The sequence below is a fragment of the Giraffa tippelskirchi genome, chromosome 9, assembly GCF_054371585.1.
Source record: "Giraffa tippelskirchi isolate mGirTip1 chromosome 9, T2T-mGirTip1v1.2.pri, whole genome shotgun sequence".
NCBI lineage: Eukaryota > Metazoa > Chordata > Mammalia > Artiodactyla > Giraffidae > Giraffa > Giraffa tippelskirchi.
The window spans coordinates 118,730,891-118,753,744 of NC_137283.1; the positions used below are offsets into that span (position 1 = coordinate 118,730,891).

At 41.2% G+C, this 22,854-nt stretch overlaps 1 protein-coding gene across 19 annotated transcripts in view; it reads right to left on the reverse strand.

The window, feature by feature from the left end:
- The window catches only part of KLHL32 (kelch like family member 32), a 209,616-nt gene that overhangs the window by 48,434 nt on the left and 138,328 nt on the right, over nucleotides 1-22,854 (reverse strand). For 8 of the 19 annotated variants that reach the window (XM_081530360.1, XM_081530359.1, XM_081530354.1 and 5 more), the window contains one exon: nucleotides 13,013-13,228. The exons of 2 other annotated variants lie outside the window; for them this stretch is intronic. In XM_081530360.1, the coding sequence (XP_081386486.1) occupies nucleotides 13,013-13,228 (216 nt within the window). Of the gene's footprint in view, nucleotides 1-3,820; nucleotides 3,985-13,012; nucleotides 13,229-22,854 lie in introns of all 19 variants that reach the window. 9 more of the 19 variants (XM_081530367.1, XM_081530361.1, XM_081530362.1 and 6 more) reach the window with 4 other exon arrangements.

The following is a 22,854-nucleotide window of genomic DNA, read 5'->3' on the forward strand; positions in this document are numbered from 1 at the left end:
GGATGGGAACATTTGCTCTATTGGAAGGCAGCGATAAGGATGGATTTTTTAAAGTTTCCATTTTTAAGTGAAAATGAAAGAAAAATGCTCTTCTAGATGTGTTGTGCCTTTGAGCTCCATTTGAAAAAAGAAAAAAAAAAAAAAAGGCAGAGAAAGCTGCTGTGAAGGTCACTGAGTGAAAGAACTTCCTCGGGGCACAGAATAAATTAAATCCCAAGGAAAAAATAAAATGTGATTTCCAGAGTGTGAGGCACAAACTCCAAATGACAATGATTGACAGCCAAACTATATCCGTGCAATATCCAAGACTGCACGTTCTCATTTACCTCAGTGTAGCCAGCAAGCGCCCATTAAACATCCGTCTGATGCCCAAATTAACCTTCTTGGCAAACTGAAAGAGGCACAAACTATCATAATCAACCTTTCATTATCACAGCAGCCTCTAGTTAAAGGGTCAGAATAATTGTGCCATCAGAGCCTTGATTGTTTTCAATCAACAGACGGCTGGAGTGACAGCTCGGTGATGGAGGGGTCTGATGAAACCGCACCAGGCCTAATCAGAGCAGATGAAAGGAAGGCATGATTGGTGCAAATGAACAGTCGTGCCTCTCCTTTTCATTTACAATCTGAAATTACTCTTAAATTTGTGGGTTTTTTTTTTTTTTCCCTCCCTTATGAGCACCACTGAAAGAATGTTTGACTTATTATGAGTTCTGACAGTGCAGAGTTATAAAACACAGGTAGGGTTATCAGCTGAGGCTTTAAGTGGGTATTCAGCATAATTCTAACAAATTCACTCTTGAAAAGCACAAAATGACTAAAAAGGCTTCCAATGACCTAACCTCTCAGTGCTGTTTGATTAACAGACCCATTTACTCCACTGGCATTCTAAATGATGCGATGATAAAACCGAGGGCAGAAATATTTTGTAAATGTTTTCTCTCAACCCCTCTGCTCTGCTCACTTCAGTACCAGTTTCTCTGCCCCAAATCCTTTACTGTTCTCAAAGACCACCACATTAGGAGCTCAAAGGAGCTCATCCATCAGAGGGTACAGATCAAATAAGGGTGATTTTGAGTTAGGAACACGTAGGTGTACTGGGAACCACAGGGGTAGGTGGAACCCACCAAAGCTATGCTGACATTAAAACAAATATTTGAGGAAAAGGAATAAAAATTTCTGTGACAAGCCAGGGGAAATTTGGCACAAAGAGATTTGGAAAAAAATTGAGATAATTTTTGCTGCATTCATGTGGCAACTACACAGACTATAGTCATTAATATTCTTAAATAATTTATGATAATGGAATATACACCTGGAGTAGCAAAAATGTTTCTAACTTCTATTTTCTTCTTTAATCTTGGGATCAACCAGCCAATCATGAGAGTATTATGATTCAGGTCAGTAGTGGAAAACAAAGGAAAGTTTTTCAGCTGTAAAAATTAATATGCATGCAAACTGTGATGTGCGTGTATGTGTCTGTCTACCTGCAAGTGTGTTTGTGTGTGTGGTGTGAACCCCACCCGTATGTGTGTAAGAGACAGGAGACAGGATAGTTTTTAACCTCTCCACTCAAAACTTTTACATAAAACTTAGGCCATTTTATTTGCTAGACTGTGAGTTGGAATGATATGATAAGGGTATATAATAGACAAAGTAAAAAGAATTATTAAAAACAGCCTGGAATTTTCCATGAGATATTTAGTCTCCTCATAGCTAGACCCCATTTTATGGGTCAAGTGCTCACCACAAAAGTATCAAGAATGTACAAAATTTCCATAGTTCTACTTACATGTACATATACCTCAAGCAGGATATTGCTAAATTTGCCATATGACTTTCTAGCATCTCAAAGTTTTCATTCTGTTTTTAGGAGACAATTCTCTTAGAAAGATATCTGGCAAATGGTTCAAACACAATTATTTTACAAAACCATCTTCGCTCTCCCACCACTTTCTCAGGCGGCTCATCCTTTTACAGCCATCTTACTTGTGGAGAAACACAAGCTGGAATCAAGATTGCCGGGAGAAATATCAATAACCTCAGATATGCGGATGACACCACCCTTATGGCAGAAAGTGAAGAAGAATTAAAGAGCCTCTTGATGAAGGTGAAAGAGGAGAGTGAAAAAGTTGGCTTAAAGCTCAACCTTCAGAAAACTAAGATCATGGCATCTGGTCCCATCACTTCATGGGAAATAGATGGGGAAACAGTGGAAACAGTGTCAGACTTTATTTTTGGGCTCCAAAATCACTGCTGATGGTGATCGCAGCCATGAAATTAAAAGACGCTTACTCCTTGGAAGGAAGGTTATGGCCAACCTAGATAGCATATTTAAAAGCAGAGACATTACTTTGCCAACAAAAGTCCATCTAGTCAAGGCTATGGTTTTTCCAGTGGTCATGTATGGATGTGAGAGTTGGACGGTGAAGAAAGCTGAGCGCCGAAGAATTGATGCTTTTGAACTGCGGTGTTGGAGAAGACTCTTGAGAGTCCCTTGGACTGCAAGGAGATCCAATCAATCCATCCTAAAAGAGATCAATCCTGGGTGTTCATTGGAAGGTCTGATGTTGAAGCTGAAACTCCAATACTTTGGGCACCTCATGCGAAGGGTTGACTCATTGGAAAAGACCCTAATGCTGGGTAGGATTGAGGGCGGGAGGAGAAGGGGACGACAGAGGATGAGATGGTTGGATGGCATCACTGACTCGATGGACATGGGTTTGGGTAGACTCCGGGAGTTGGTGATGGACAGAGAGGCCTGGCGTGCTGCAATTCATGGGGTCACAAAGAGTCGGACACGACTGAGCGACTGAACTGAACTTACTTGTGGTGTGTGCACAAGGGCCTCCAACAAGCTTTATTAATGACCAGGCTCTGCATCTCCTGAGGGTTCCCTTCTCCCTGAGTAGCATTGGTTTTTAAGGCACAGACTTCCTTCTGCCCAGAAAGTAGTTTGTATATTGGTCAATTAAGAGTGGCTTTGGGGGACTTCCCTAGTGGTCTAGGGGCTAAGACACCAAGCTCCCAATGCAGGGGGCCCAAGTTTGATCCCTTGTTGGGAAACTAGATCCCACATGCCGCAACCAAGACCCAGTGGAGCCGAGCAAATAGATAAATAAAAATATTTTTAAAAAAAAGAAAAAAAGAGTGGCTTTGGGACACTGACAGCACATGGGATTTAAGAGAGAATTTCCTTGGCTGGTTCACAGACCAGGAGGATGAAAAGCAGGCCGACCTGTGTCAGTGTCTGTTCTAACCTCTTGAATCCAAGAGGTGTGGAATTCATCGTTTGAAAGCACTACACAGCCCCTCTACGTGGCTTAAATCGTACAAGAGATGAGAACAGAAAGATTCTTCAGGAGACCTGGCAACCTGACAAATCAATCCCTTTGTTTACTTTATTATTTACTCTCTGTGTTGGGCTTCACTCCAGAGTATACAGTCCCAGCAGTGAGCAGAATAAGAAATTGCTTACAGCCCTCGGCAGGTTCAATGTCATTCTCACAGCCAAAGAGAGGGATATCTAAAGTCTATTTGCCTCTTAACTAAGCGTTGTCCTTTCTGGATGGAGAATTCTAGTTTTACTTTCAGCTGTGAGTAATTTCCCATTGTGATTGGCTGACTTACAGTCAATTTAGTATAATTAATGCCAAATTATATTGTAATTCACCTAGAATTACAAATTAAAAGCTATATTAAGAGCAAATGAGTTAATCAAAATTAATGATATTATGCTCACTTGTTTTAAAGTGTTAATAAGATAGGTCCCCCTAAAACATTTAAACTTCAGCACATCATCCATCACTACTTCAATTACCTGACTTCCTTGTGTGGCCAGAGGAGCTGGTGTGTGGGCATTTCTCATCAACAAGAACACACACAAAGAAGATAAGTGCATTCAGCCTCCAGCTGGCTCGCCTCTTTTTAGCTTCTGCTCTTGAAACATAAGTAGTATCTGTACCACTTGCTGAAACTGACTTCCTATAGACAAAGAGGAACAATGCAAAAGCCTGTGCTATTTATCTTTAGAACTCATCAAAAGATTTTTTACCCAAGAGAATTTTTCTTTCTGGTTATGTTTTGTCTACTGAAATCTGTTTTCATTCCTCCAATGTGGCATCCCAAGTAACAAAGAGGTGGTCCTATTAAAGAGAACCTCAACTATTCATATTTCTGAAGACTGCCCATGATTACTATCTTAGAATGGCCACCTTTCCCCTCCAGGTAAGTTGAGAGAGGTTCTTCTTTAGTTTTAATTGTAGCCAAAGTCCTGGAGGCAGGGGTGAGTGAAGCAGAGTAAAAGGATGTCGGCATTTAAAAATAAATGCCAAAGGTTCCCCAGACATCTCTTTGGAATATAAACAAACCTAGAGTCTCTGGGTCACTCCACGGCTAAGGTGAGAGCCTCTCCTCTAGAATACCCAGAACAGGCAATCTCCATGGCCTGATATGGCCAACTGGCACAAACGCCACGGGCAACGGGCACCCAACTGGCCTGGTAAGGATTCCTATAGAGATAGTCTGGCAATGCAGGACATGGGGTACAGGCTCATTTCTACCGGAAAGACACTAACATTTATCAGTGTTAATAAATTAATATTTTTCTCCCTTTCTCTTAAATCCCATACCTAGGCCATTACCCAGATGTCATTTTCTACTACATAAATTTCTCAATTTTAATATTCAGGTATAAAATGAAGATATCAAGATTAATAATTTCCATGTGATCCATCCTCACTCTCACAACAGTCTGAAGAGTTTCCATCACTCAGTCTGCAGGGCTGCAACAGAAATAACCGTGTTTTAAGTTCTTTTTCACACTGATCGAAATCTCTTGATCGGATTTTAAGTGATCCTCCACGTGGGCTGTCTCTTCCTGCTTTGCACTTTATCTCTTTGTACCTCCAAGGAATGGAAGGTGGTTCCCTACCTCTGCCAGAGTCCTCCATTCACTCCTTCCCATCAAACCATCTAGAGCCTCAATTTTCCAGGCTCTGATAAAAGAAAGACCTTCAGTGACATTTTTTTGTATGACTTTTATTAAGAGTCATTTTTGCAACTTCCCACAAAGCAGCACAACAGGTGAAAGTGAAAACTGGTAATTTATCAGGAAATGTAGACTGCTGGCTCACGCATTATAGAGTAATATAATCAGTTTGACTTTTGAGAAGCTGTATCAGGTATGCTGAGTTTCTGTTTTCTTAGTGATTTGGAGTATTTGAAGAGAACACAGTGAGACCTACATTGAAACCATACTGTGAAGGGAGTCAACCACTTGTCCTCTGTGAGTTTTCATTACCTCACGTGTTAAAATTTGGGTGACAGTTGCCTTATCAACCTTAACATGGCTGATGGGAGACTTGAATGAAACGATGTGTGTAAAAATGCTTAAAAAGTATAAAGCTCTCTAAGGACTGTAAAAATTATTACTGCTGTTATTATTATTGATGAACTTCTGTGCCTGGCCTCGAGCTTTCTACTCCATGTTTAGCATACAGTTTGGGTTTTATTTTTAAATCCCTGATAACCCAGGTAGCAGCAATATGACTGCAGGCTACCAATGCATAAGTAATATTCTCCAGTCATCTTTTTCCTTCTCACAGCAGCAACAACAAAAATATCAGTCTGGAAACAACATGAATCACAATGAAAATTAGAAGCAGAGAACATAAATATGTCATATCTCATAAATCACCTTGTTGTTCTGTTGTGCTCATTTAAAACAAAATAAAAGGAAGGAAAAAGAACTATTAACTCATGGAACAGCAGCACATGAATACAAGTTAGGTCTCCTGTAATTTCTGATAATCACTGCCCTGCACGGCCTCTTGACAATGCACAGCTCTAGCACTGAGGATTAGCTGGAGCAAAGTCCCTCTGAAATGAATGTGTTATGCATCTCTCAAAGGCACACAGTCCAGAGGAACGACAGCAGGACCACCGGTCAAGCTCCTCAGGGATGAGTCCTCACAAAGAATCGGCTGCATGTAGATCAGGACAAATGACTGAATACACGCTCTGGCCCCTCTGAGCACCAAGACCTGAAATAGCAGAAGCTCTCAGTGTCCAGCTGGGGGCACTCCCAGGATCAAACATCCTCCGGGCACAGCACTATTTGGGATGTGAATGAACCACTATTTATTCTCAGTGTTGCTGCTGCTGCTGCTAAGTCGCTTCAGTCGTGTCCGACTCTGTGCGACCCCATAGACGGCATTCTCAGTGTAACATCTAGTAAAAAGGAAGTGAAGATGCCCTCATCACATTTGTAGAAAAGACTGTAGGTATTTGGGAGGAACTGCCAGAAGCTTCAGGAAGAAAACTGAGAAATGGTACACATTTAGTTAAGATGCCCAGAAAGGGCCTCTCTTTCAGTAGTAATGATACATGCATATATGAAATTAAACTGAGGAAGGGCAGGGATATAATGAAAGACTGTAATTAGGGGGTGGGGACAAGAGTTCTCAGGCCACAATATTTTATTTCATTTCTATCTACCAAGTATAAGAATGAGGACACTACTTATGAAGTTTTTTGATTAAATGGTCAACCACAGTCTAACTTCTTTGAGGCTTGGACTCTACTGTAGTGATTGACAAAGGTTTGCAAAGCTGTTTAAGAGAGAACATACAATGTACAAAAATGAACAATGAGGGACTTCCCTGGTGGTCCAATGGCTAGGACTCCACTGCGTTCCCAATGCAGGGGGCCTGTATTCAATTCCCAGGCAGGGAACTAGATCCCACACGCCACAACTAAAAAAGATCCCACATGCTGCAACTAAAACCCAGTGCAGCCAAATAAATAAATAATTTTATTTTTTTTTAATATTTATTTATTTTGCTGCACGGGGTCTTAGTTGTGGCACACAGGATCTTTAGTTGCAGCATGTGGGATCTAGTTCTCTGACCAGGGATCGAACCCAGGCCCCCTGCATTGGGAGCTCTGAGTCTTAGCCACTGGACCACCAGGGAGGTCCCAAATAAATAATTTTAAAAAAAGAATTAACAATGAATAAAGCACTGAAGACAAAGCAAAGGGATACTGGGTGATGTTTAAATGTCCAAGCAAAAGAATTTTGTTTTCCAATCTACCCACATCACTTCAACACACTCAAAATTAGCAAAGAAATCACTACTGTATTTGGCAGAGGTCAGTCCCCACTGGGAAGCACTCAAGGCACGAGGTGAGGGTGTACAATTAAGCACAGGGAGCAGAGAGTCAGAGTCAGCCACATGACACAGGCGTGAAGGCGCAGAGTTGGCCATTACCCCTTCAACCTGCTGGCACCACACCAGGGAACAGGAACAGCCAAGCCTTTCCTAATTTCTCTTCAAGTCACAGGACTAACCTGATGCACCTCTGTGTCCACCACACCCCAAGTATTTTTCCACTTCTATTATGAACTTGGCAGCTATGGGCCAAAGTGGGAAAAACCCAAGAATTAGAAGACGTGAATTTGATTTCTAGCTCTGTTACTTCAGTTTCCCCATTTGTACCACAGGAGCACAAAGCAATGCAAAATGCAGACGCATTCTGGAAACCGGGATGTGATATTCAAATGTGAAGTGTTACGATGGTATTGTTGGACACATAGTACTGTTTGAAGTCCTTCCTTCTCCCTGGCCAGAGGTGCATCTGGGACAGTTTATCATCTTAGAGATAAAAGACGAATGCTGAGCACATCGCTAGTGTCCTCTATTTTCCAACTATAAAGGGATAGAAGCTTTTTGTTTGGGTTCACTTTCTGGGACTCCTTTTGAGGGAAATGATTAAATCAAACCTAAGGTGGGTAGTTTGTGGAGTAGATAAAAGCCCAGGAGGGGCCTGTCAAAAAAATCACTGCATCAGAGGTTGTAAACTACTCTAAACAATATGTGACTTACATCTCTAGAGATATAAGGAGAATGTGTTACTAACAGTATGACTTACAGAAGCAAATTTCCAACTAAAACACAAGAAAAAAATGCTGTTTTAAAAGGTGAAACTCATTTAGTATACCAATTTTCTTAGAATAAATCCAGCCTTTTATAGGAATAGTAGGATGCCTTATTATCCATTCAATACATTTTAATGTGAAAACTATACATTATTGTTTTTATTCATTATTTATAGAGTATAAGAGAACAAGAAGGTAGCATTCAACACAAACCCTACAGGCACAGCCTCTGGCTCTGGGGATGAAGAATCAAAGACAAATGTAAACATGATTACCCACTCCAACCCCCCTAGCCCCAAACCACATGACATGGTTCCTCTTTGCCAAACTAAAATGGGACACGACTGGGATAAAAAAAGACTTTCCCTGCCAAGGTCTGGTCTTGTCTGACATCAGTGATGAGACCACTGAATCGTCTGCTCTTATTATCTGCTGAAGTCCAGGCAAAGTTAGGCTCAAAATATAAGGAGAAGCCCTCAAGCCAAGGTTAGTAAAGGATGAAAACCACTGATGTATAATTGCTGCTGCTGCTGCTGCTGCTGCTAAGTCGCTTCAGTCATGTCCGACTCTGTGCGACCCCATAGATGGCAGCCCACCAGGCTCCCCCATCCCTGGGATTCTCCAGGCAAGAATACTGGAATGGGTTGCCATTTCCTTCTCCAATGCACGAAAGTGAAAAGTGAAAGTGAAGTTGCTCAGTCGTGTCCGGCCCTTCACGACCCCATGGACTGCAGCCTACCCGGCTCCTCTGTCCATGGGATTTTCCAGGCAAGAGGACTGGAGTGGGGTGCCATTGCCTTCTCCAATGTATAATTAACACTTATTAAATAATAAGTGCTTTTCACTTAAAGTAGGAAATAGTTAATAAAATAAGAATTAAAGGTAAACAAAACTTTTCCATATTCAGAAATAAAGCTAAGCTAAATCTCTCTAACCCACCAACTGAACACTTTTAAAGAGATTTTTACCCCAGGATCTAACTTTTAACACTGTGCCGAGCACATAACAGGTATCCAATAAATACTCATTTGTAATTCAACAATCTACTGTACCCATTTTTAAATATCCTTGTTTCTGCTACTTCAGAGATGAAATAATAATCCAGAGAGCTGGGTAATGGTTTAAAACCAAAAGGATCCTTCCTAATTGGGGTGAGGATTAGGAGAGGGAAACGGAGTTAGCTAACTTGTACTCTGCCTTACATTCCGTGGTTTGGGGCATTTAGTAGGTGCTCAATTTATACTGATGGATAGAGACTTCCCTGGCAGTCCAGTAGTTAAGACTCAACACCTCAAGTACAGGGGTTGTGGGTTTGATACCTGGTCAGGAAACTAGGATCCCACATGCCATGTGGCGCAGCCGAAAAAAAAAATATTGACAGGTGGACAGCCACACTTTCTCCCTACACTAGCAAATATAAGGATTTACATAATATATAGGTTTTTCTACAAACTACACTATCATAGAAGGTAACTTCCCTTTTATTCTCAGAAAAGAGACTGTAGTTAAAAAAAAAAAAAAAAAAAAAGGCAGAGAATATACTTTCCTGAGGAAAAAACAGGTTATCCAGTACCTCCTATGAAATGAGAACAGACCCAGTATGTGGGAGTGGAATGGAACTGTTTCATGGTTTCACTCTAAATTTTAGAGCAGGATCCCTGGCTCAGTAGTCTGAAACTATATGTTGAATCTAAGGAGAGACATTTAACAGGCCCCTGCTGAAACAAAGTCCTAAGCCAAAGCTAAAACCTGAAAGCAAAATAAAACTGGTGGAGATTTGCCAGGTCATGGATGCCAGCGACCTCACGCCCACGTTTCCTCCTCCGCTGATTTGCTCATTTTTAGTCTCCTCTTTCTTTGAACCCAATAACCAATTTGGTACCTTTCATCTGGAATCTGAGAAATTGCTGGCCTTGAACTCTAAGACCAAATTGTTGAGCTGAATTGAACTAAATTAAAAAAAAAGATTTTTTTGAGGGGACTTCTCTGTCTTTATATATCCAAAGTGTATACATGGTAAAGTCTCAACTGTACCTGTGACTATAAAGTGAAGTTAATGAGCAGACCCAGTAGTTTCAAGCTACGGAAGGGAGAAAATAATTGTTTAGGGGGGATGAAGAAGCCTCTGTGAGAGAGAAGACTTAAGATAAAGTTTTAAAAGGTCAGGTGGAAGAAAAGAGAGCAGACAAAAAGCATAATCTCAGGGGATTTCATAGGTTTTTCAGATGCACAGAATGGTTATCATGGGCTTTAGCACATTTTAGTAGGAAAGGGACTGGATAAGGGACAGCAGGAAAAAGTAAAAAAGAAAAAAAAACTCTGTTCAGTTAGGATAAAGTGACAGTTCTTATGACATGTCTTTAGAGCCAAACTGTGTGAAGTATGGTGAATAATAAAAATTGGGCCTTTTGCCAAATAAAGTGGATATCCCGGATTACATTATCAGTAGATCAGAGAGTGGAAGAGCCACATGCGTAAGGGTGTATGTGTGTGTTTACTGAGCTCTCACATAAGTTACCAGATGCACATAATCAAACAGCACCATCCGTCCATCCGCTTTTCTATTACTTGTCCTACTTTGTGCCAATTTTCTGTTTCCTCCCCAACACCCCTAGATTCACTGTTCTTCTTTAAGACATGGGAGAGGGATTTGTCAAAGTCAATGAGCACTTTATTACAGCGAGAACGCTCCATAATGAACAATTCAGCAATTTAATGAGATTCTGTAGATCTGTCTCCAACCTGTCCATCAAGTTTCACTTCTATAAAGTCACCCTGACACTAATCCTCTGGCATACCCAATCTTCACCTTGGACTGAATATTAGATTCTTCCCTGGTATACTGCATTACCAGTATAACCTCAGCAAAAAGGATGAACTGAACTATACTTGAGGTGATATAACTGGACTGATCTGATTTTTCTCTGTTGGGTTGAGTATGAGGGAATTACTTATTTACTAAGATAATGCAAAAACAGTTTCTTATTGTCCACTGAAGGCCTAAATTGATAATATTTCTGTGAGTCTTTTAATTCTTTCTTTAGGACCAGGTCTAAGAAAACATTGCCTACGGCATAAAGCAGCTTTTGAGATTCTACATTGTAATATTAATAACCTTTAGAGAGGCAATTACAGTAACTCCTGTGTGAACAGCATGGAATTTTTGGACACTGGCACACTGGTCTGTACATGACCACACTGATATCTGGCAGTGCTTTCACCTGCCACAAAACAGACAGAAGCCACAGGGCTGGCTGGCTCACATCTCAATTTGGTTAGAAATAATCAAATGCAGAATTCATTCTAAGTCTTTTTCCCTTTGGGAAGTCAAGAAAAATATGACAATTCCTCATTTTGAATTAACCAGAGTAATTCTGATGATTTTTGCTTTCCACAGATAATTAAAATTCATACCCCAAACTCATCCTCACCAATACTTCTGACCTCTGCCTGAACAAACATTATGAGATATACCTAAGACGCAGAAAATAATGTGCGGCTTGTTTTTTTCACTTATATTTTCTTGTCAAGACAGCGTGGAATACTTGAAAGATGAGGGCAGGTATCAGCAAACATGGATTTGAAGCCTTGCTCTACTCTGTAACCCTGAGGCAAGACACTGAAGCCTCATTTTGTTTGTCTGGAGGATGGAATGATAACAGCCATCCTTCAGGCCTGTTGTGATGATAAGTTAGTAAGTTTGCAAAGAGCCTGGGTCCTGGAAGGCCCTCAGTACACTGCAGCCCTTATCCTCACTGGTGGAAGCAATGGTGAAGAGGAAAGATGCTGATTAAAGTAAGATAAACAAAGAAATTAGGGAGAAAGGCATCAGGAAAATTAGCCATCAGTAGAATCAGATGTGGGCTTCCCAAGTGGCTCTATGGTAAAGAATCTGCCTGCCAATGCAGGAGATGTGGATTTGATCCCTGGGTCGGGAAGATTCCCTGGAGAAGGAAATGGCAACTCACCCCAAGTATTCTTGCCTGGAGAATCCCCATGGACAGAGGAGCCTGGCGGGCTATAGTCCATGGGATCACAAAGAGTTGGACATGACTTAGCAATTAAATCACCACCACCAGAGAATCAGACATTGGATAATTCACAACTACCTATGACTCCATTTTAGCCAGAATTAAAGTATTCTCTGAATGTCCTTTGATAAGATACAAGGTGCCGCATCTGCTAACAGAAGACTTCATATTTTCCCTTGTATTCTGTATATAAATATTTTTCAAATGACCACGAAATCTTGAAGGTACAGAATCCAAGAAGTAACAAGATGGCTAGCCACTGCTTCAGAGAGGAAGACAGAAAGTATAAGGAGAAGCAGGGAAAGATGGACTCTGACTGCCTCTGGAAAACAGTTAGACTGTGGTGACTGTGTGGTGACAGTTTTCCAAAGACACTGTGTGGATTGTTCAAGTATAGTCACTGGAGATGAGCACAATGGATTTCAATTGAATAATCAACTTGAAAACACAAAACATCCTCTGTCCCCTAAACAAAGGGTATCTGAAAGGAATGCTTTGTCAGGTGAAAAGGCAGGGCATAGGAAAATAGCAATGAGCACAGAATGAAGAAAGGAAAGAGATTTTCCCAATGTGAAGCAGAAAGAGCTTTGTCTCATTTAAGGTCCCAGCTGCTCTCTACTGCAACAGAGGCCTGTTTCTGAACTGTTTACAAGAAAGCCCAGAATTTATTCCGATTCCATTGGTCTTCAATAGGCATCAATACTACTTTATAACATGTCCTTCTCATATTCAGCTTCAGTAACTATGTTTGGCAGGAGAATAAAAACCCTTGACTCTTTCTGATGTAACCCCCTTAGGTTCTGGAAAGCCATGTTGAGGGTCTGAGGAATCTTACCTGTGATTCCCTCAGTTAAGCTGAGAGGGATGAAGCCTCAAGGGCTGGTGTTCTCCAATTACTTGCCCATCAAGGACATGACTTCTAAGACTTCAACTCCAATGTGGAGCAAACCAGACAAAACAGTTGTCATTGTTCCTCAATCCTTTAACTTTTAATCATTCCATGACTTCGCTCCGAAAGAGGACCCATGCAGAGTGCCCTTACCTGCCAGATCTGCTCTTCGCTCAAGGAGGTCAGGCGGTCGCTCTTCAGTACCTCCTGAAGCAGACAATAAGGCAGCGTTAGAATGTCCTCCGGCCGACTCTTCAGGAGCTCAGAGAGGTGTTTCACTAAGAAATCGATCACTGCCTTCTCCAACAAAGTGAGGTTAAAGAGGTCAGCAAGTCTGTACAGATCCAAGTAATTAAAGCTATTTAATTCCTGGGTGTCAAAAAAATAAAAATAAAAATGGAAAAAGATCTCTTAGAAATCAATCCAAGAAAGAATAAGCAAGAAATTCAGACTCCCTTAAGTTTGCATGACAGAAGTGGGAGAAAGGGAACTACAGAAAACAACAAAATCCTCATTATAAGGCTCTGGGCAGAGAACTGGTGTTCTAGAATTTAATATTTTCCCCCCTTCTTTTGCCCCTCTTAAAACCCATGTACTTAAAGACGTCTTAATAAAGGGACTGAAAGGGGTTTCTGGTTTCACTGGCAAAAATGTTACTTTGCAACATTTTAGGAACATTTTCCCAGCGAAAACAATTTTTTCATTTTACAGCTCTCAGGTGATACATTTTTTCCACTAAAGATAAAATGAGGGCAGGTAGAGTGGGAGCCCTTTTCTTTTTCCAAAACCTCAAATTAAAGACAGAGTTAAAAACAACTGACAATGAACTAAAACAAAGATTTTTACACGTTAAGTCTCAGGGGATGAGGAAATCTCACAGAAAAGGTTCCTGTCCTGAGTAATTCTATACTGAATCCACCTGAGATGAATGATTTAGATTTGTTCTTTGCTTTTTGGAAGCCTCAACAATTCAGACAGTCAATGGCAATCTTTTCAAAGAGTTTCTGTAGCAATGCTTCATTGTGAGAGGGTGGGGTGGGATTTTACCTGTCTCTACAAGTTCTCAAACTCATAGCCAAGCTATAAAATAATGCCCCCAGAAGCCAGGACATCTATGAAATCTCTGCCTTGTAACTCTGCAAAAACCATATTGGGCATGCAGGTTTGTTGATAGGAAACTTACCTATTTCAAGTAGACTGAGAGTAGGCTCTGTCCTAGTTCTCCTCATTTTCAACTTGCAATTATTATTACAATATTTTCCAATAACTTAAAGAATGCAGAACACCATCAAATAGGTATTTTACTCCATTGGTTGATTTATTTTTAACATATATTATTACAATATTTCCCAGTAACTTAAGGAATGCAGAACACCACTAGATGGCTATTTTACTCCATTGACTGATTTATTTTCAACATACTTAGCCCTGTTTTTAGTAATCTAAAAAGTATTAAGAACTCTTTCTAAAACCTATATATTCTAATATATCTGTTTCCATAATAGTTTAAGGTTTAAAGGAATATGTTCTAAATTGGTACTGTCCAACATGGTAGCCTACTAGCCAGCCACATGTACCTGTTCAGCATTTGAAATTTAGCTAGTATGATTTGAGATGTGCTGTGTTACATATGGGCTTCCCAGGTGGCTCAGTGGTAAAGAATTCACCTCCCAATGCAGGACACATGGGTTCGATCCCTGGGTTGGGAAGATCCCCTGGAGGAGGAAATGGCAACCCACTCCAGTATTGCTTGCCTGAGAATCCCATGGACAGAGGAGCCTGGAGGGTTACAGTCCACGGGGTCACAAAGAGTCTGAAATGACTGAGTGACTGAGCATGAATGCATGCATAATGTTAAATATATATGAAAGCAAAGAGTAAGAAAAATAGAATGTAAAATGTCTCATTAATAATTTTTATATTGATTATATGTTGAAATGATATTACTCTGGATATAGTAGATTAAATATATTATCATTAATTTCACCTTTTTTTTTTACTTTTAATACAGCTACTAGAAAATTTAAAATTAACATATATGACTTCCATTATGTTTCTACTGTACGTTTTTCTAAATAATGAAAAGTACAGTGAAGATGTAAAAACAGGTCTCAGAGTAACAGTTGAATCATCATCATAGCCACCTAATTCTTTTTCTTTAGATTCTATTTCTTTTGGTGGGAGATGACACTTTAATTACATTCCTAACAGGAGTCAAGCTACATGACTTCAGAATCAGACATAAGATTCTGGCTCTTAATAGCTCTATTTGCCAACACAATTGAAAAAGAATAACTAACTTGTCTTTGAAATGAATTTTACCACAGTTAACCACTAAAATTCATTACAACTCAAAATATCTAAGGGTTCACTCATAGCCACTCAATTAAAATGTGTTGGCTTTCCATTCAGCAGACTTTATCAAAGGAATACTGCAGATTCTGCCTCCAGCACCAATTTTTTAAAGTACTGTTTAAACTCATACTCCAAATCTTACCTTTTCAGATTGGTAAATTCTACTATGGAAGGAAAGAATATGTAACCCTTGCAAATGGAGCTTCTACAGCCAACTTTTGGACCATCTTCTTAGAATGAGTAAGTTATTTCTAGTCAGTACATCTAGGAAGCAAGTTTAACTGCTTATGGGCCCTGGATACGATTTTAGCTTCCAGGTAAGTCACTCTGCAGCCATCCCTGGCAGCTCAGCTGCTAAAGAATCTGCCTGCGATGCGGGAGGCCTGGGTTCGATCCTTGGGTTGGGAAGATCCTAAGGAGAAGGGAGAGGCTACCCACTCCAGTATTCTGGCCTGGAGAATTCCATGGACTGTATAGGCCATGGGGTTGCAAAGAGTCAGACACGACTGAGCAACTTGGCTACTACTACTAAGTCACTCTACAGTCCCTCAGAAGTGGGGTGTCAGCGCCTTTCAGGCACCCAAGGCGCACATCTAAACCTTGCCTCAAGGCGGTGGGGCAGCAGCCAGTGGCACTGCGCAGAAAGACGAGCCTGCCCACAGGCAGAAACAACCAAGCTCAGCAAAGTAAAAGATGAACGCGCACAGCACAGAGACGGTGTTTTTTTCCCCACTCATTCTGCCAAAAAGGTGTACATGACCGTGAGTTTGGGGCTGGATTATGCAGTAGCAATCAAATATTCTTTTTTAAGTATTTTTGTATAGAGATACTGGGTTTCTTCTGATTAGAAGTCAGTCCAATTCAAAATTGCAGAGAACCAGAGAATTAATACGGGATTTTAAAAAGTGTGTTTCTCTTCTGCTGTGTTCCTTTTGAATGTAACCATTTAATGCCTACTTCCACAGTCCTGAAATATTTTGTTTCCTAAGCATATAATTTTATATCACTTCCAAATCCAATCTAACAAAGCATTTGATATTAGTGGAGAAAGAAGGCTAAATGGACAAGTGTCAATGCTTGAGTGAAGAGCAAAGGCAAACTCAACTGACATACACTGGTGTACAAGAGAAACAACAGTTAAAAGTCTGCTCCCTGCCTTTACCTTTTCATTTCTCCTCTCTTCTGCTTAAAAGCATAATTTCCCCAAATCACCAGTGCTCTCTCTGTTTGTCAAAGCTTCTGGTTCCCTTGCTATGCATACTTAGCATCTTGGTAGTCACACTGTGACTAGTATTCCACAGCCATACTAAACTCAACATACCAATGCTGAACTTGTATTTTGCAAACTTCCATCTTCTCCTATATCCCCCTTCTTGGAGAATGACCACATTCTGTCCCCACAGCAGGGTGCCCAAAGGTGGGCCATATTCCTGCCTCATAGCCCGTTGGTCACCAAGTGGGGAATTGAGAGGAAAAAAGAAAACTTTCACTGAGATCTTGATACCACAATATACATCCCTCCCACTGGGGCCATGTGCTCATGTAAGTCTTGAGCAAAATCATCACTTCTTGTTCTATTGGCTAAGACCATGTGCAAGCAAAAAATAATGCTGCTTTTAAGGATTCTCATTAATGTGATGGGGGGAGGTGGGAAGCAGTGGTTAAACTGCATTGAATGTTCACCTGTAATTCTCTGCATGGAAAAAAAAAAATCATCACTGTTATGGAAATAGTGCCATTATGTGTCTGATTATAAACAGTAATATATTTGTTCATTTCATAAAACTCAGGAAGTACAAAGTGTGGAAAAGAAAACAAAAATCATTCCTATTTCACCATGCAGAGATAATCACTATTAATGTTTCTGTACATATTTCTAGATTCTTTTGTAAGAATTCTTTTATATATATAAGAAAGAGAAAGAACAATTGTATTCAGGAGCAGAACAAACCATCAACAGCCACAGGCACTCAGAGGCAATCCAGGTTGGTGGAGAAGAGCAAAGCCCACAGAATCAGGTAGACCTGGTTCAAATCCAGCATGTTAATTATTATTGTTGGCTATGACCTTGGATCAGTCACTGAACCTCTGTTATTCCTCATTTACAAAATGGAGAGTCCACCCAGTTCATAGGGTTGTCATAGAGATGACAGAAAAGCACTTAGCACAGCTTGGTCCATAGAAAGCAGACAGTAGATTTGGCAGGCAAGGAACCATTAAGTACATTTGAGCATTGTTGTTTGGCATCTATAAACCCTGATTCATCATTGATGCAAGGAGGGCAAAGTGAAGAATATGGTCCTTTCATGTATGAAAGTCTTAAATAAGCTGCACCAGTAAGTCAGGGAAAAGGAGGCAAGCCAAGTAAAAACCATACAATTGAGTCATAAATTGATTACATGTTAAGGCCTCTCACATCTGTATTATTAGCCCAAACCTCTCTCCTAAGCTCTGAATTCATTTTCCCAACTGCCGATAAGAGGATATCTTCTCTTGGATATTCCACAGCCATACTAAACTCAACATACCAATGCTGAACTTATATTTTGCAAACTTCCATCTTCTCCTATATCCCCCTTCTTGGAGAATGACCACATTCTGTCCCCACAGCAGGGTGCCCAAAGGTGGGCCATATTCCTGCCTCATAGCCCGTTGGTCACCAAGTTCTGTTTGCTCTTCCTCCTTAGCATTTCTTGTTCTATTCATCTCCTATCCAGGCTTCATACAATAGGGTCCTGAATTGCAATTTCCTGCTCCCAGTATCAGACTCTCAATCCTCTCTTTTTACAAGAATCTAACCATACTGATCATCTATTTAAAACCCATCAATAGGTATCCATTTGCTTAATGGAGAAAGTCCAAACTCAGTTACAATGCATAGCCTTCCATAACCTGCTGACCTGCTGACCTCGTAGTGTAACAGTCCCACACACCCTCACTTGGCTTCTGCCATTTCAATGACCTATACATTCACATCATGTGCCAGAACCACACCAGGTATAAATAAAACAGAGATGAAAAACAGGCAGGTCCTAGGCTTCATAAGATGTATAGTCTATTAGAAGAGCAAGCCATTAATAAAAAATGTTGAAAATAAATGGAAAATTATCACTGAGGTAAAGGTTACAAAGGGTAGAACAGAGGGCTATAAATGCCCATAGTGGATAGATTTGACCTGGAGTGAAAAGATACTAATGGCGTCCCAAAGAAGAAACCAACATGGAGCTGATAACTGAAGAAGAGCAGATTAACTTGGCAGAGGGTGGGGTAGGGGTGCATATTAACTATATTTTCTTGTTTTCTGTATCTTGATGCTCACTGACTGGGGAGAGACCACCTCTCCCTTGGGATAGCCAATTTTTAGAAGGATGCACCTTTCATATGCAGAGTAACCAATCAAGAGCCCAAAGTACCACCCACCTGCTCTAGCTGGCTCCTACACTCCAGGTGTCAATATTACTCTTCATTCCCAGGTGTCACAAGTGATAAAGAACCCACCTGCCAATGCAGGATCCACAGGAAATGCAGGTTTGATCCCTGGATTGGGAAGATCCCCTGGAGGAGGAAATGGCACCTCGCTCCAGTATTCTTGCCTGGGAAATCCGATGGACAGAGGAGCCAGGTGAGCTAGTCCATGAGGTCTAAAGAGTCGGACACTACAGAAGTGACTGAGCACGCACGAGCTCAGTGAACCTAGGGCTAAGTAGCAGACACCTGCTGCTGCTAAGTCGCTTCAGTCATGTCCGACTCTGTGCGACCCCATAGACAGCAGCCCACCAGGCTCCCCCGTCCCTGGGATTCTCCAGGCAAGAATACTGGAGTGGGTTGCCATTTCCTTCTCCAGACACCTAGAGATGGCCTATATACCTTACACTGTGCTTAAACTACTCAAACTAGCCAATCATAAGCCTGCTTATCTGCCTTGTCTTTCCCAAGGAAGCCACAACAAATGCTCTTGCCCCACTATTTCCCATCACTCCTTCCACCATATGTTCAACCCTGGCACTTCCCCCTGTGGCCCCATGGGCTTTACCATGCTGCCTCGTCTTGGGAACTGTAAGTAACAAAGTATCGTTTCAATGGCAGTGGTCTCCTAATTTGTTGTTGGTTTTACCATCAGTTCAGTTCAGTTTCTCAGTCGTGTCCGACTCTTTGCGAACCCATGGACTGCAGCACAGGCTTCCCTATCTACCACCAACGCCCAGAGCTTGCTCAAACTCACGTCCATCGAGTCAGTGATGCCATCCAACCATCTCATCTTCTGTCATCTCTTTCTCCTCCCGCCTTCAATCTTTCCCAGCATCAGGGTCTTTTCCAATGAGTCAGTTCTTTGCATCAGGTGGCCAAAGTATTGGAGCTTCAGCTGTAGCATCAGTACTTCCAATGAATATTCAGGACTGATTTCCTTTAGGACAGACTGGTTGGAACTCCTTGAAGTCCAAGCAACTCTCAGGAGTCTTCTCCAGCACCACAGTTCAAAAACATCAATTCTTCGGTGCTCACCTTTCTTTATAGTTCAACTCTCACATCCATACATGACTACTCAAAAAAACATAGCTTTGACTAGATGGACCTTTGTTGGCAAAGTAATGTCTCTGCTTTTTAATATGCTGTCTAGGTTGGTCATAACTTTTCCTTCAAGGAGCAAGCGTCTTTTAATTTCATGGCTGCAGTCACCATCTGCAGTGATTTTGGAGCCTCCCAAAATAAAGTCTGTCACTGTTTCAATTGTTTCCCCATTTGCCATGAAGTGATTAGACCGGATGCCATGATCTTAGTTTTCGGAATGTTGAGCTTTAAGCCAAGTTTTTCACTCTCCTCTTTCACTTTCATCAAGAGGCTCTTTAGTTTTTCTTTGCTTTCTGCCATAAGGGTGGTGTCATCTGCATGTCTGAGGTTACTGATATTTCTCCCAGCCATCTTGATTCCAGCTTGTGGTTCATCCATCATCCATGCATTTCGCATGATGTACTCTGCATATAAGTTAAATAAGCAGGGTGACAATATGCAGCCTTGACATACTCTATTCTCGATTTGGAACCAGTCTGTTGTTCCATGTCCAGTTCTAACTGTTGCTTCCTGACCTGCATACAGATTTCTCAGGAGGCAGGTCAGGTGGTCTGGTATTCCCATCTCTTTCAGAATTTCCAGTTTGTTGTGATCCACACAAAGGCTTTGGGTAGTCAATAAAGCAGAGTAGACTTTTTTCTGGAACTCTCTTGCTTTTCTGATGATCCAACGGATGTTGGCAATTTGATCTCTGGCTCCTCTGCCTTTTCTAAATCCAGCTTGAACATCTGGAAGTTCACGGTTCACGAACTGTTAAAGCCTGGCTTAGAGAATTTTGAGTGTTGCTTTGCTAGCATATGAGATGAGTGCAACTGTGGTAGTTTGAATATTCTTTGGCATTGCCTTTCTTTGGGATTGGAATGAAAACTGACCTTTTCCAGTCCTGTGACCACTGCTGAGTTTTTCAAATTTGCTGACATATTGAGTGCAGCCCTTTCACAGCATCATCTTTTAGGATTTGAAATAGCTCAACTGGAATTCCATCACCTCCACTAGCTTTGTTTGTAGTGATGTTTCCTAAGGCCCACTTGACTATGCATTCCAGGATGTCTGGCTGTAGGTGAGTGATCACACCATCGTGGTTATCTGGGTCATGAAGATCTTTTTTGTACAGTTCTGTGTATTCTTGCCACCTCTTCCTAATATATTCTGCTTCTGTTAGGTCCATACCATTTCTGTCCTTAATTGCGTCCATCTTTGCATGAAAAGTTCCCTTGGTATCTCTAATTTTTTTGATGAGGTCTCTAGTCTTTCCCATTCTATTGCTTTCCTCTATCTCTTTGCAGTAATCACCGAGGAAGACTTTCTTATTTCTCCTTGTTACTCTTTGGAACTCTGCATTCAAATGGGTATATCTTTCCTTTTCTCCTTTGCCTTTCATTTCTCTTCTTTTCATAGCTATTTGTAAGGCCTCCTCAGACAACCATTTTGCCTTTTTGCATATCTTTTTCTTGGGGATGGTCTTGATCACTGCTTCCTGTACAGTGTCATAAACCTCTGTTCATAGTTCTTCAGGAACTCTATCAGATCTAATCCCTTGAATCTACTTGTCACTTCCACTGCATAATCATAAGGGATTTGATTTAGGTCATACCTGAATGGTCTAGTGGTTTTCTCTAATTTCTTCAATTTAAGTCTGAATTTGGCAATAAGGAGTTCATGATCTGAGCCACAGTCAGCTCCCTGTCTTGTTTTTGCTGACTGTATAGAGCTTCTCCATCTTTGGCTGCAAAGAATATAATCAATCTGATTTCAGTGTTGACCATCTGGTGATGTCCATGTGTAGAGTCTTCTCCTGTGTTGTTGGAAGAGGGTGTTTGCTATGACTTGTGCGTTCTCTTGGCAAAACTCTATTAGCCTTTGCCCTGCTTCATTCTGTACTCCAAGGCCAAATTTGCCTGTTATTCCAGGTACCTCTTGACTTCCTACTTTTGCTTTCCAGTCCCCTAAAATGAAAAGGACATATTTTTTGGGTGTTAGTTCTAAAAGGTCTTGTAGGTCTTCACAGAACCGTTCAACTTCAGCTTCTTCAGCATTACTGGTTGGGGCATAGACTTGGATTACTGTGATAATGAATGGTTTGCCTTGGAAACGAACAGAGATCATTCTGTTGTTTCTGAGATTGCATCCAAGTACTGCATTTTGGACTCTTTTGTTGACTATGGTGGCTACTCCATTTCTTCTAAGGGATTCTTGCCCACAGTAGTAGATATGAGGGTCAGCTGAGTTAAATTCACCCATTCCAGTCCATCTTAGTTCACTGATTCCTAAAATGTTGATGTTCACTCTTGCCATCTCCTGTTTGACCACTTCCAATTTACCTTGATTCATGGACCTAACATTCTGGGTTCCTATGCAATATTGCTCTTTACAGCATCAGACTTTAATTCCATCACCAGTTACATCCACAACTTGGTGATGTTTTTGCTTTGGCTCTGTATCTTCATTCTTTCTGGAGTTATTTCTCCACTCATCTCCAGTAGCATATTGGGCACCTACATACCTGGGGAGTTCATCTTTCAGTGTCCTATCTTTTTGCCTTTTCATACTGTTCATGAGGTTCTCAAGCAAGAATAGTGAAGTGGTTTGCCATTCCCTTCTCCAGTGGACCATGTTTTGTCAGAACTCTCCACCATGACCCGTCCTCTTGGGTGGCCCTACACAGCATGGCTCATAATTTCATTGAGTTAGACAAGGCTGTGGTCCATGTGATCAGTTTGGTTAGTTTTCTGTGATTGTGGTTTTCATTCTGTCTGCCCGCTGATGGATAAGGATAAGAGGCTTATGGAAGCTTCCTGATGGGAGAGACTTACTGAGGGGGAAACTGGGACTTGTTCTGATGGGCGGGGCCATGCTCAGTAAATCTTTAATCCAATTTTCTGTTGATGGGTGGGGCTGTGTTCCCTCCCTGTTGTTTGACCTGAGGCCAAACTATGGTGGAGGTAATGAAAGTGGAGGTAATGGCAACCTCCTTCAAAAGGTCCCATGCACGCACTGCTGCACTCAGTGCCCCTGACTCTGCAGCAGGCCACCGCTGACCCAGGCCTCCGTCATGGACTGCTAGACACACA